Source organism: Erpetoichthys calabaricus, chromosome 9 (genome assembly GCF_900747795.2).
Source record: "Erpetoichthys calabaricus chromosome 9, fErpCal1.3, whole genome shotgun sequence".
NCBI classification, from domain to species: domain Eukaryota; kingdom Metazoa; phylum Chordata; class Cladistia; order Polypteriformes; family Polypteridae; genus Erpetoichthys; species Erpetoichthys calabaricus.
In genome coordinates, this window is record NC_041402.2 from 131,645,368 (window position 1) to 131,661,198 (window position 15,831).

The 15,831-nt window shown below is 39.4% G+C and overlaps 1 protein-coding gene across 2 annotated transcripts in view; it reads left to right on the top strand.

The window, feature by feature from the left end:
- The first annotated feature begins 1,322 nt into the window (after window positions 1-1,322).
- The window catches only part of gan (gigaxonin), an 85,821-nt gene continuing 71,312 nt past the window's right edge, over window positions 1,323-15,831 (top strand). The window contains exons 1-2 of one of the 2 annotated variants that reach the window (XM_028810152.2): window positions 1,950-2,090; window positions 3,731-3,849. Coding sequence is in view for 1 of the 2 variants with exons in the window: in XM_028810151.2 (XP_028665984.1) it covers window positions 1,909-2,090 (182 nt within the window). In the remaining variant the exon portion in view is untranslated. Of the gene's footprint in view, window positions 2,091-3,730; window positions 3,850-15,831 lie in introns of both variants that reach the window. The other variant, XM_028810151.2, reaches the window with a different exon arrangement.

Here is a 15,831-nt window from a genome sequence, read left to right on the forward strand (position 1 = left end):
GGCATTGCTCTAGAGAACCATTCTGGCACCTTTATTTTTAAAAGAGTGCTGGCAGTCAAAAAAGTAAAATATAAAAGAAGTGCATAGTGTTTGTAAAATACTCTTTATGTTTAATTAAAATAAAAAATATGTAATTTAAATATGTAAACTAAAAGTCAACATGAGTTTACTACTGTTGTGGCTTTGTTAAAATTTGGTTCTGTGTCCCTTGTGTGTCACAGAGAATATTGGAATATTAGAGGCAGGTGTATTAAATTAGGCTGGCAATCTTGATTGGAACAGCATTTGCCAAAATGGATAAGTGAATAGGTAATTATGAGATAAGCACAAGAAAAAGTACAATGATATTAATAAATACGTCTCAACCATGTATATACAGTTAAAGACTGACTGATTCATAGACAAGTACACCAGGTTAAAAGAGACATTCTGAAATATATACCAAGCTATTTTAAAATATGCCATCTGGAATAGTCTCACTATGAAATATAAACAGCTCTTATAAATAAGGTAATTTTAAAATAAAGCCTACAGAAGTCAAATTAAAAGTACATTAGTCAGTCAGTCATTTTCTAAGCCGCTTAGTCCTAAATAGGGTCACAGGGGTCTGCTGGAGCCTATCTCACCGAGCACAAGGTGCAAGGCAGGAACAAACCCTGTGTCCATCACTGGGCACACAGCCCCAAGCCAATTTAGAATCTCCAGTCTAACTGACCTGCATGTCTTTGGCCTGTGGGAGGAATCGCAGCATCCAGAGATTGAAACCGAATTGTAGCTTGTCATGTGATAATTAGTACTGTTAGTATTTGGCCTTATCAAATATTGTGTTCTACACTACAGTTATTTTACAATATTTACTTATGTAGTTCAGTTAATAACAAAAACATTTGGCAGCATTTTGCTTTGAAATTAAAACTAACTTGATACGGTTTTAAGAATTAGAATGAGAGATAAAGCTATGCGCTGAATACAAAATACCTGTAAATGTCACTATTTCAATAGATTTTGTATCTATATTTAACTTTTTTTACAAGAAACTGTTACAACAGAAACATATGCAATACAAATTAAAAATGAACAAAATGGCAAATTAATTTAAGAAATGAGTCCTTTATTTATTTATTTGTTTTGGAAAAGAGACCCACCCCACTTCCTACGTCCTGTACCGTAATATACTATATTGTCCAACTCACGGTAACAAATCGTGTTAACTTGAAAGGGTTAAGGTATCACCCCAACGCCTTCGCAAAGCATCTGCAATATACGCATTCAAACGACGCGTTTTAGCTGCGACGCGAACCTCATTTTTTTCTAACCACTACGTACGGCATGCTTCTTTCGAATTGCATATACGCGCAGTAAATGGGCAACGTATCACAGTCCAAATGCTTCTCTGCATTAGCTTCTTAAACCAAAGCAGACGCGACCAAAGAATGAAGAAATTCACAAGTATATTTGGGGTTGCCTGCTACCACGTGTGACCTGCGACTCCGGAAATAGAGTAGTGACGTATATATACTCTTGAATTATTTATTTATTCATTGCTAAACCGGACCGGCCTGTCAAAAACAATTTTGCGAAATAAATAAATAAATACAAAGGGAGTATGCTGCAGGCACGCAGTGGGTAGTGTTCTTATCTCGCCCTGCTTGAAGAAAAGCCCACAATTGCCCTTCTCTACAGAGTGCTCAACTGCGCAGTATTTGCAGCAAAAACACGGCGGAGCCAATGAAAACAACTTTTTAGATTGAAGAAACCGGGCGTGAAGGCGTTGGACTTTAAACACTGTCTACTATGTTCCGACTACTTCTATAGATCACTGAGCTAAGCTTGTACTTTTAAATTTATTTTCGCATAAATTCAAATAATAGCTGCAGCCATTCTTGTACAGATAGCTTGGTCAGTATTATGAGTGACTCGCAAGCGAGCTCTGGTTCTGTTGTGTCGGACCCACAGCACGCGTCCAAGCTGCTAAGGGCCCTTCGAACTTTCCGGAAGGAAAATAGTTTCCAAGATGCGGTTCTGGTACTTGATGGAGAAGAGATCCCGGTCCAAAAGAATATTCTGGCAGCTGCCAGTCCTTACATTAGGTAACTAGATTTTCGATTTGCTTTCATATTAGTTGTCAGATATATTACTAAATGTATTTTTAAGCCTCGTGATGCAAAGTATATACTGTACCTGTACCGAGGAAGGTCTATTTTCATGTTTTGTAATTGCTTTTACTACATTAGACTTAGCATTTTAATGCCATTTCTACTATCATTTAAGTCAGTGCTGTAGAACTTGTCTCGTTTTATTTTAGTTTATTAGATGGTCCTTGTTTATTAAAATGAAAACTGCGTAGTTAACGATCTTGCTATTATTGTTTTCAATATTTGTTTATTGACACGGCTTTCGTAAGTCAATAGCACCTAAAGACATACCTAGTCTAATTGCTTTGTTAAGTACAGGCAAAAAAGCATGGTATATGCACTTGTATCTCTATAGATCGCGTTCTTCTGACGTTTGGCTTAGGTTTGACCTGTCATACTGCGTCTTCCCAAGTGAACCAAGCTTTTGGCCATTGTAAATAAACGTAGCTTCTCAAACATGAGGTTCACCGAGAAAGCACAGGGAAAGTACCTGATGAAAAGATAATGAGCCTGTAGTAATCATTTAAACATTACAAAATGAGTTTGCTAATCTCAGCATACCTGGCAAGAGTACGTTTTTTATTATTATTTTTGTTACACGGTTTTTGCCAAATGATACAGTTCAGTTCTTCATAAACATCTTTTTTATAAATGATTGTAATCTTTCATGTTATCTTTAACTATATTGTGCAGTAGTTGTAAACTATTATAATTGGTGCCTGAGGCAGTTTTTAACAGCTGAAAATGCATAGGCATAAATGAGTCTGTGGGTGTGTCTATAACAAATTTTTTTGATTACAAATATATACCTATTAAAATATCAGTAACAGCAAAAAATGTACCATTGTTGTACAGTAGTTAGTGTGCTTCTGCCACATTATAGATACCAAGTCTTGGGCTCAAATCATGGCCTGATCACAGACTGTGTAAATTTTCTAAATACTCCCTGTGCCAGAGTGGGTTCTAACCAGGACCTCTAGTTTCCTTTTATATTACAAATAGCTTAAAGGTTAGATTAATTGGTCACTGTAAATTTCCCCTGTATGAATGATTGTGTGTGACTCCTCTTGCACTCATTAGAGATTTCTATTACCCTTTCATTGAATATATAATTTCAGATAGTACATCAAAAACAGCTGAAGTGCAAACACCAATATCAGCTGTTTTCTAAATTTTGTAATGAATTTTATCTTTTTAATTAAATAACAATTATGTTGCGTTAATATGTGGAGTTAACATTGTTATGTTTGCAGCAATTAAAAAGATATATACAGTAAATCTACAATAATCTGTACCACAGGAAACTATTTTGCTGTATGCCTAAGTGCATACAGGTACATTTGATTTTGGTTTCCATAGAGTTACTTGAATAGACACTCTTTCATAAACTATTACATTTTAAGAAAATGTGGCTATTTGTGTGTAATACATTTACTGTACATATGATATTCACACAGTCATGCATTTTTATTAAGGTTATTTTTCTTTCCTTAAAATTCCCTTTCTGTCTTGCAGCGCTATAAATTTATAAAAAAATATGTTGATATTATACAATGTTTGTATTTAATTTGTTTGTATTCACATGCAAATATAAGTGTTAAGAACTGAGAACAGCTGAGAGGGAAGAGCCATTAATGCTGCAATTAGACAACAGAAGCATTCAGGCCTGGTATTTGAAGTAGAGCAGAAGATATGTTCATACCTGCATAGTAAGGTATGTGTGCAGTCATGTCAAATCCTCTTTGTCTTAAAAAATATCTTGAAGGCATGAAGCATTGCGTCTGTGAAAGTTCCATTATTATTATTTTTTTAATAATCTATATAGATGTTCTGTTATAATGCATCTTGTTAGGTTTATAGTGTAGACATTTTCCTATCCTTAAACCTGAAGAAAGGCTTGCCATCCTATTTATGAAATGTTAGTCTTGTAAATGAACCTATTAAAAAGGTAGTGTTTTTTATTTCTGTGTCTGTTCCTTTTTTCCACTGTTTATTTCTAATGATGTGGCAAAGGAATCTGACAGTTAATTAGCCACAAGATAAGCCATTTAATAGAAATATATCAATATTTAAATTCTGGGCAGATGATGATGACATTAATAAAATTTCCTATGTGTATTTGCTGCTTTTCAGCACAATTAGCACTATTTCTATTAGTATTTTTTTTCTGCTTTTTGTTTATACACAAATTGCAAGTAAATTTCTGTATTGATAGTGTGTACTCTTTTAAGATATCTATCTATTTGAGGTAATTTTTTTTTCTTAAATATTTTTAACCTTGAGGTGGCTTGTTGGTAAGGTAGCAAAAACATCTACCCTAAAATTAATTATAAAGGAGTATGTTTAAGAAGCCGAAGGCTCCCTACTTTAGTACTGCTGTGATTGTGAAAATGATACGCAAAGCAGATGTGTAGAATACAACAATATTACATAGCATATCTGAAATATCAAAATATTGAAATTTGTTGGAGGTAAAGCAACCAAATAATTTTTTACATTTGAATAACAATTTTTTCCTTCAAATAAGACATTTTTATAATATGTTTGAATTATAGTCAATAATTTGATCTGACACCTCTGATATACTGTTTCTTTGACAATTACAACAGTAATGGACAAAAATGTATCAAAGTTTTCTTACCATGTACATGGAGAAAGGTCTGTGACATGTTAGCACATCAAATACATGACAGGCTCTCATAAAAATTATACTTCTCAGGATCTAAACTTTTAAACAAAGATAGCTGATTAAGAGACAATTTTATATTTAAAACATGCTCTAAAGCATGTGTATTAAACTCCGGCCCTGGAGGGCCACAGTAGCTGCAGGTTTTCATTCTAACCATCATTTTCATTAGTGACCAGTTTCTGCTGCTAATTAGCATATTTTGCCTTAATTTTAATTAACCTGACTCAGGTTCCTTAGTTGTTTCTTTTTCCTTAATTAGCAGCCAAACAATAATGAGACAGAAAACGAGCTGCCGCATGACCAGCTCACCTGTGCCCATCACACAATATCTGAAAATAAAGAAAGGTGATGGTCTCAGTAAGGTTGATCTCTCAGGTCACCAAAACATTTTGACATTGTTCTTAGAAAAAAACAGAAAAATCGACACTTTTGGAAATGTCTGCAGTGGCAGATTGAGAGCAGCAACAGGCCACCGAATTAAATAACGGGTTTAATTAACAGCAGGAATCGGCTTTTCATTAAGAGATTGGTTGGAGTTTGAAATCCCAGTTTAGCTGGTCATCTGTTGGCTCATTTCACATCTCATTTCTGTTTGGCTGTCATTTAATGAAGAAAGGAATAAATTCAGATGGACTGAATCCTTAAAAACAGGGCTATTAAAATGAAAGGAAAATGAGTTAATTAGCAGTGAAAACTGGTCACTGATTAGGAAAAGAGTGAGAATGAAAACCTGCAGCCACTGTGGCCCACCAGGCCCGGAGTTCGACACCCCTGCTGTAAAGTATCACTTTTATTGCTGTTGATAGTCCTATTTAAAACTTTGCACTAATCATCTGCAGTTATATGAGTTATTCTTAAGCAAAGTGAAAATTCCTTAAACTGTGAATGTTACAGACCAGTGTTCCTTCTAAATATTGACATTACAATTCTGGCCAAGGTTCTTGCCACTAGGATTTAGAAAATGCATGCTTACAAGATTAATTTAAGATAAACAGTTACTACACAATCTGCAGTGTGTTTTCAATGTATAATTTTCCTAATCTCCTAAATTCCTGCTATCTCAGGATGAGTAAGAAGTATTTGAATAGCCTGGAATGAAATATACAGCTAATTCAGAAAGTACAGTGGAACCTCGGTTCACGAACGTCTCTGAACACGTACAAATCGGGTCATGACCAAAAAGTTCGTCAAACTTTTGTATCTATTCACGACCACACACTCGGTATACGAACAAGCCAGTTTCCCTTTCGGTTTGTGCGCGCCGATGATTTCCTTACGTGTTCAGTCTCTCCCTGTGCATTCCCTGTGCAGCGAGCGAGAGAGACAGACACACACACACACACACACGAGAGAAAGGCACACACACATGTGCACGAGAGCATGACACACACACACACGAGAGAGAGGGCTGGTGGCCTCATAAGGCCGAAAAGGCAGCACCAGGCTTGTTTTTAAAGAGACTGATTCGAGCATTGTTTTAACCTCGTTGTATTTAATGAAGACTTTTTTCTGTTGGATTTTTACCTCCACTTCACTTCTATTTACAGCGATCGGTTTGTAGCGTGCATTGTTGCAATGTTACTTTTCTTGGTTGTTTATTAAATTACGGATTTTTCAAACGTTCATTTTTTTCCCCCGCGTTTAAAACTCATTATAAAAAAGTGTTTTTAGCGAGCGGTTCGTAGCGCTATAGCGTGAACTCTTGCAATGTTAGTTTTCTCTGTTGTTGAAGGTTTTCTCAGTGTTATTCAATGTTTGTTTTTACATTTAGTTTACTATTACACTGTGCATTCTATGGTATAATTAACTATATTTGTGCTTAAGAATCTTTAAAAAAAATATATTTACATACAGTTTGTATGGCCTGAAATGGATTAATTGTATTTACATACAGTCCTATGGGGGAAATTACTTCGGGTTACGAGTTTTGGAACGAATTATGGTCGTGACCCGAGGTTCCACTGTATTCAAAATTCTTCATTTTCTGCACGCTTCATCGTGATGTAGGTTTTTTTTTTTTTTTTTTAAATGAATAAATTTGTTTTTGCCCATCAATCTACACCCAATAACCCATTATATCACTGTGAAAACATGGTTTGACAAAGAGTTGCAAATTTGTTAAAAGTAAAAAAAAAAACTGAAATCTCATTCATATTCATAAATATTCAGACCCTTTGCTGTAGTGCTACAAATTATTGTTAGGTGAATCCTGTTTCCTTTAATTATTATTGAAATGAGTTTGAACTTGATTGGAATCCATCTGTGGCAAATTGCATTGATTGGATATAGTTTAGAAATGCACACACCTGTATATAAGGTCCCACAACTCACACTGCATATCAGGACAAAAAATATGAAGTCCAAACAACTCTCTGTAGAACTCCATGATAAAATTGTGGTGTGGAATAGATCAGAACAAGCATATAAGCCCATTTCTAGGATATCAGTGACCTCAATAATTGTGCAATGGACAAAGTTTGAAATCAGCAGTACTTTTCCTAGAGTTGTCTGTCCAACCAAATTGCGTAATTTGGCAAGCAGAGCCTTGATCAGGGAGGTGACCAAAAATCCAGTGGTCACTGTAAGAGAGAAATTTAGAATTCCTTTGCTGAGATGGGAGAATCTGTCAGAAAGCATATGACAGTCCAGTTGGAGTTTGCCATAAAGCATTTAAAGGACTATGGTCTAATGAGGGAAAAATTTAACACGTTGTACAACACAGCAAGTACTTTGCATGTCAAAGACCAGGCACCGCTCAAAAGATGTCACGTGAATCGATATTATGGTGCCAAGTTGATACCAAAATTCCGAAATGTAAATGTTCTGACTTTTTTTTTTATAGTATCATTAAGTGTGAGTGAAAGTAGACAAATTAGTTTGGAAGGCACAATAATATGGCAAAAAATAACAAGTATGAACTATATATTATAATTACTTGGGGGTACAAGGAGACAGAGGAATGAAATCAACACTTTATGCTAGTGTAGTGGTGAGAAACTATAAATATAACCATTGGCTTCTTCAGTTTCTGCTGTGCCATGTAAGCCCAGCTACTTTGTCCATTTTGCCTGCACATACTCTCCACCCTGCACTGCCTTAATCTGCTCACCCAGAGTTAGAGGCAAATCATCACTAGTTTCCGCATCTATAAGCCGATCCAAGGCCAGGGTTCACATCCCATCAGAACTGATGTGCTTTAGGTGGCTTCTTCAGGTATCCCCACCCACTCTGTTATATGAAGTGTGATGCTCTCATGTCCAGACCCAGAGAAGCTACAATATAAAAGTGGTATGTTGATATACAGCACCACATCAACATACGTTGAAAAAAATACCATGGTAACAAACAGAGATCAAGTATCATAAAATTTCACTAGTTTTGGTATCGAATATAAAAATTCTGGTATTGTGACATCCCTACACTGTTTGTCCCTTGCCTAATACTATTCCTATAGTGAAGCACGGTTGTGGCAGCATCTTTCTATGGGGTCATGCCTCAACAGCAGGGGTAGAGAGAAACTAATCACCTGAGACTGGGGTGACAGTTCACCTTTCAACATGACAATGACGTGAATTATACAGGTAACGCTGGATTGGTATTGGGACAAGTCTGACTGTCCTTGAATGGCCAAGCCAAAGCCCAGACTTAAATGTGCTAGAAGACGTTTGGAGGTACCTTTCTGTAAATGATTTCATTTTGTCATCATGGTTTATTGATTGAAAATTAACGGGCAAAAATATCAAATTTATTAATTTAAAATTAAATCTACAACACAAAGTACACACACAGTGAAGTGGTCTTATATTCTCTGAATCTGTATCTGTCACCTTAGGTAAATTTGGATTTGACTCCAATATACGGTATCTGCATATGCTAAAATGTTTTGCTTTAACCCTGAAGCCTTGTTTTAGTATGAAAAATACAAACTTTTGTTTGTTAGCTGTCAGACCTGGCACCCAGCAGGAAACCTCCTTCACCAATACTTTCTGTGGTTGCAGTCAAGGTACTAGTCTTTCACTTGGACAATTATTCTGTAGTAAGGAGAATTGTAAAGGACAGATGAGAAAAAAGTATTAGTTTATGTCAGTGATACTGTGCTTTATGTGGATAACACAGTTGTATGACTTCCTAACTTCCTCCCTAACTGGGGAGGCAGCATTAAGAAGAAAGACGCCTCACGCCTGGACAAACTGGTGAGGAAGGCAGGCTCTATTGTTGGCATGGAGCTGGACAGTTTGACATCTGTGGCAGAGCAAAGAGCGCTCAGCAGGCTCCTATCAATTATGGAAAATCCACTGCATCCACTAAACAGTGTCATCTCCAGACAGAAGAGCAGCTTCAGTGACAGACTGCTGTCACTGTCCTGCTCCACTGATAGACTGAGAAGATCGTTCCTCCCCCAAACTATGCGACTCTTCAATTCCACCCGGATTTGGGTAAACATTAACATTATACAAAGATATTGTCTGTTTTTTACCTGCATTATTATCAATCTTTAATTTAATATTGTTTTTTGTATCAGTAAGGTGCTGCTGGAGTATGTGAATTTCCTTTTGGGATTAATAAAGTATCTATCTATCTATGCTAAATGGAATGGAGCCTCCCACAAGATTTCAGGCTTTAACATTAGCTTAGGCAAAAGTGGTTTATCTTCTTATACAAGGAGGCTCTGCCCCCTGCTCGCTTCGCTCGCCTACCCCCGGCGTTGGGTATCCTGAAATACATTAGTCGAGCTCGTTCGTTTTGGAGCTTTGCTCGCGGCATTTCAGACGCGCGTTGTAGGCGCCTGCGTTCATTGATTTTATCCAGGCGGGCTTGTGTTTGTATATCCGTCAGTCGAGGTCGTTCGTTTTGAACCCGTGTCTGCTTTGCTTCCGCAGTTTCAGATGCGCGTTGTAGGCGCCTGCGTTCATTGATCTTATCCAGGTGGGCTCGTGTTTGTATTGTTGAGCTGTATTGTGTTTGAATTTGGTGTAAAGCGTTCAGCGGTTTGTACAAACCCAAGCAGCACATTATTCCTAACTTCACTCCGCAGTAGTGCCACTCACATTATGGCGGTGACGCCTGCGCCTTCCGTAGCATCTTTGTGGACCTGTGGGGCCTCCGTAGCCTCTCATGTTTGACTCTGGGGTGCAGCACAGAATCCTCTTGTTTGTGTGGTTGTGTCGTTAGTGGTAGCTATGGGCGCGTTGTTGCTTCATTTCTCATTCACGTTAGTTGAGCTCTTTCGTTCTTGGGCCGTGACTCCTTCGCTCGCGGTGGATCCGACTTTGCATGCGGTTTATGAGACACGGCCTGCGCAGTACGTCTCATGGTCCCATCGGCGTGTCCCTGCGTCCATATCCGGTGTATTCTCGGTTAGTAATATGGATAATACGCAACCGTGGCTGTCTGTTTGTCTGTCCTAGATTTTAAATCACCTGTAGCTCTCAAACCGTTTGAACAATTGACCTGAAATTTGGTACACATGCAGTGCATCCGGAAAGTATTCACAGCGCATCACTTTTTCCACATTTTGTTATGTTATGTTATGTTATGTTATGTTGCCTTATTCCAAAATGGATTCAGTTCATTTTTTTCCTCAGAATTCTACACACAACACCCCATAATGACAATGTGAAAAAAGTTTACTTGAGGTTTTTGCAAATTTATTAAAAATAAAAAAACTGTGAAATCACATGTACATAAGTATTCATAGCCTTTGCTCAATACTTTGTCGATGCACCTTTGGCAGCAATTACAGCCTCAAGTCTTTTTGACTATGATTCCACAAGCTTGACACACCTATCCTTGGCCAGTTTCTCCCATTCCTCTTTGAAGCACCTCTCAAGCTCTATCAGGTTGGATGGGAAGCGTCGGTGCACAGCCATTTTAAGATCTGTCCAGAGATGTTCAATCGGATTCAAGTCTGGGCTCCGGCTGGGCCACTCAAGGACATTCAGAGTTGTCCTGAAGCCACTCCTTTGATATCTTGGCTGTGTGCTTAGGGTCGTTGTCCTACTGAAAGATGAACCGTCGCCCCAGTCTGAGGTCAAGAGCACTCTGGAGCAGGTTTTCATCCAGGATGTCTCTGTACATTGCTTCAGTCATCTTTCCCTTTATCCTGACTAGTCTCCCACTCCCTGCCGCTGAAAAACATCCCCACAGCATGATGCTGCCACCACCATGCCTCACTGTAGGGATGGTATTGGCCTGGTGATGAGCGGTGCCTGGTTTCCTCCAAACGTGATGCCTGGCATTCACACCAAAGAGTTCAATCTTTGTCTCATCAGACCAGAGACTTTTCTTTCTCATGGTCTGAGAGTCCTTCAGGTGCCTTTTGGCAAACTCCAGGCGGGCTGCCATGTGCCTTTTACTAGGGAGTGGCTTCTGTCTGGCCACTCTACCATATAGGCCTGATTGGTGGATTGCTGCAGAGATGGTTGTCTTTCTGGAAGGTTCTCCTCTCTCCACAGAGGACCTCTGGAGCTCTGACAGAGTGACCATCGGGTTCTTGGTCACCTCCCTGACTAAGGCCCTTCTTCCCCGATTGCTCAGTTTAGATGGCCGGCCAGCTCTAGGAAGAGTCCTGGTGGTTTTGAACTTCTTCCACTTACGGATGATGGAGGCCACTGTGCTCATTGGGACCTTCAAAGCAGCAGACATTTTATCTGTAAGCTTCCCCAGATTTGTGCCTCGAGACAATCCTGTCTCAGAGGTCTACAGACAATTCCTTTGATTTCATGCTTGGTTTGTGCTCTGACATGAACTGTCAACTGTGGGACCATATATAGACAGGTGTGTGCCTTTCCAAATCATGTCCAATCAACTGAATTTACCACAGGTGGACTCCAATTAAGCTGCAGAAACATCTCAAGGATGATCAGGGGAAACAGGATGCACCTGAGCTCAATTTTGAGCTTCATGGCAAAGGCTGTGAATACTTATGTACATGTGCTTTCTCAATTTTTTTATTTTTAATAAATTTGCAAAAATCTCAAGTAAACTTTTTTCACGTTGTCATTATGGGGTGTTGTGTGTAGAATTCTGAGGAAAAAAATGAATTTAATTCATTTTAGAATAAGTCTGTAACATAACAAAATGTGGAAAAAGTGATGTGCTGTGAATACTTTCAGGATGCACTATATACTATGTAACGTCTACTAACCGCTTTCATGTTAATGATTGACCTCCAAGATTATTCCTCTTTTTATTTTTATTTATTTTATTGTAGAATCAACTCTCGGCAGTGGGCAGCAGGGCGGCCATTCTCATCCGTACCACCTTTGCCGTCACTTCCCCTACCTCTTAATATTTTAAGTCTTCAATGTGCCTCAAGAATGATTTAAGTGCCAGCTTAAGTGGAAAAATTAAGGAAAAAGTACTAAGTAATTGCAACACAAACACTGACTTAATCAGTTTTAACGCAAAAAGATGCCGATGAAAGAAGAGAAGAAGCAGGCCACTATGGTGCAGAAAAGAAGAGCTGCCCAGGAAACAGCAAGCGCATCAACCTCTGAGCAAACAAATGCTAAACGTACAAAGAAAGAGTATGAAAACTATGATTGCTTAAGTCAAGTGTATTCGGAGTGTGGCGTTCGTTACTGGTTTCCAAATAATTCCAACTAAGAACTTATCATGTGCCATTGTGCCGTTCTCCCAGCATTTTAATGTGACACATGCGCAAATTGCAGTACCAGCAAAAAGTGGGGCGCAGTGTGATCAAGTCGGAACGTGACTTTAAAGTCTCAGTTTACTATCTACATGTGGTAGAAAGCCGTGTTGCTGATCCTACAGGATTAATGTGTGTACTTCGATGTTTGTTGTGATGTGAAATTTTGCATACAACTTGATAAATATTTTGTATGTCTTTATTTGTAACTTAGGTAAAGCAATGTAATATTAGTGTTACATTAGTGAGAAGCATTTATGTTTACTCCCCTTTTAGGAATGGGTCTCTTTGAATTTTACGACAGGGTTTGGGGGAAGTGCCTCAAACCAGTTTGGCAAGTGTTTCTCTGCTAATGTCTCTCTCTCAGCTCCCACAGGAAAGCCAGGCTGCCTAACTGCCAAGCTTTACCTTAACATATGGTTTTGGTGGCAGGTGTGAAGATGTTTTCTGTTCCCCCATTGGTCTGAAATATGGCTGTTTGGAACTGGCTTGTGTCAGACGCCTTTAAGTACCACAACACCCTATTGGCTCTAGGGGTTGGACAGAAAACCTGTAAATTTGCTTACTTTACCCAGCTGTCTCTCTCTCTCTCTCTTACCAAATGATGAAAGACCATCTCACACCATTAACTGAAAAGGACAACACAATGAAGAGCACAGCTCGGCAGCCATATTGAGACAGGCATTCGGCCTGTTCTGAAGAAAGCTGACCACAAAATGATGCCTTAACTAGAGACATTTTAAGTAACTTAACAAGTCTGTGTGCCACCTGAAACTACACATTACCATTTATTAGGTTGTATGGTTGCCAGTATTCAAATGTACTTTGCATATTGTTAATATTTATGAATATTATCAATAATACATTGTTTAAATTGTAACTTAACTCCTGCTTGTCTTTTACTACACCTACTTGCCTGAAGTTATACATGTAGAAGGGAAGGTGGGGAGAAGTTATATACTATAATACCTTATAAACAGTGGTAAGTCTGTGAGATTTGAGGCATTCTGACAAAGGCTACATATTAATAATATTAAAGGGGAAAGTAGAGTAAAATATTAATCTACCAAGACAAATTGTAAATGTAATCTTAAAACCGACCCAGTTAATTGTTATGTGCTTCTGGGTCTTCCTCCAGAACTGACAGCAGCGGCAAGCAGCAATTGCCACACAGGACACATTAAATTTATGATATTCTAGCTCTCTGCATATTTAGAATCCTTAGATTTATACTTGATATCACTTTCATGATGAAATGCATTAAAGTATGTACAGTATATTTCATTTTATGGATAAATTGTTAACTTCATTTAAATAATGAATACTGTTAATGATTACAGATGTGGGGGTGGCAAGGTGGTGGAGTGGTAGTGCTGCTGCCTCGCAGGGAATCACATCCCTGGTGTTCCCTGTCTGGAGTTTGCATGTTTCACGGTGGGTTTCCACAGTGTGCCCTGGTTTCCTTCCAAAGACATGAAGGTTTGAGGATTTCTTGATGCAAAATGATGCTAGTGTATGTGTGTGCTTGTATTCACCTTGCATTGAGCTGTTGCCCCATCCAGGGATTGTTTCTGCCTCATGCCCGATACTGGCTGGAATGTGCACATCCCTGGATTGATGGATGTAATCATTAAACATCCATCCTTTTCAGAGATATTGTGGCAAGGTGTCCTCGGAATTTGATGGATGTTTCAGGCAATTCACAACACAGCAAAGCCGAATGTTTTCCCACCATGATAAATATCTTGCACTACCACCTGGTGGAATATTCCAGAATTACATAAAGTATACATCCACATTACTATCCGAGAATGCTAAACCGGATGCCACATTACTAACCGAGAATGCTAAACCGGATGGACGCAGGGACATCCGGCCATGGGCCGTAGCTGCAAAAAGACGTACTGCGCAGGCGCCCCAAGAAATGAGGCGCCGCGAGAGGCGGCCGCGACCACAGAAAAAAGGAGTGAGCACAGAAAAAGGAGTCAAAGAAATGAGGCGCCGCGACCACAGAAAAAAGGAGTCAGCACAGAAAAAAGGAGTCAAACGCAGGCGACGCACACAACGCCGCACGAAAGCCATTGCACACGAAATTAGCACACAAAAAAAAAGAAGCCGCTCACGCCCCACAAATCCCACACCCACCTCCAAACAAGCAACGGACGGGAAACACACAAAAAGGACGATTCAACAAGCCCCTGGCACACAAAAAAAAAGAACCCGCAAACCCCCCCCCCCCCCACAAGCAACGAACGGGACGCACACAAAGAGGAGGATTCAACAAGCTCCTACCACACCAAAAAAAAGAAGCCGTGACCGCCACATCAAGCCCATTAGAGACGAAACGGGACAGACTACGGACATGGCACACGAAACGTTCACAACAACGACGATTCAGACCCACAAACACACTAACATCAATAAGAAGTGACACCCAAAGCCCCATTTCTAAAGGAACCGTCCGTATTAAACATACGTCATCTCAACACCTTCACACTATGCAGCATAGGTGGATCTCCTTACAATAAAGCACTATTAACCGTTCAACTGCAGAAAAGGCTCCATATTAACAGTGAGTGCGATCCTACTTATTACTTATCCATATTTCTCACGCTGAAGAACAAACAAGTCATGAATACACGCTCACGGGTACAAAACGATACGGCTCGGATAACGGGACCAAACACACGAACCCGCATGAAAAAACAAAATACACGGCGGCGCATACAACGCGCTTCTGAAACTCCGGGAGAAAAAATGTCTCGGCTCCAAAAACGCAAAGCTCAACTAACCCCATTACAGAGACGTGCCCAAATGGACAGACACAATGAACGTAGACGCATACAGCGCGCGTCTCAAAGTGCTGCATCGAAACAGGCACGAGTTCAAACCGAAAGACCTCGCGTCTCAGACATACAAAAACGGGATCGAAGAGACAGCATAAATGAACGCAGACATCTACAACGCGCATGTGAACTGCCGGAAAACAAGCAAGCAAGGCTCCAAAAACAGAAAGCTCAACTGACCGACATACAAAAACGGACAAGGCTCGATACAAACAATGCACGACGTAGACTGAAACGGACTTTTCGCACAGCACAGGCGAATCGATTACACTTCCAAAATAGCGCGTCCCAAATACTGTACATGCAACAACGCGCCTCTCAAACGCCACAAGCAAAACCTGCCCGTCGCGGACATCAACGCCAGACACCTGCTAAACGCTTGCGCCACTTAGCTGACAACGCGTTCAATAATGAGTCCACTATTGAGGAAAATTCATTGGGATTAATGAATGTCATTTGCAATCATTGTCATTCACTTCACTTCCCTGAAGAAACAACTGGCAATACAAG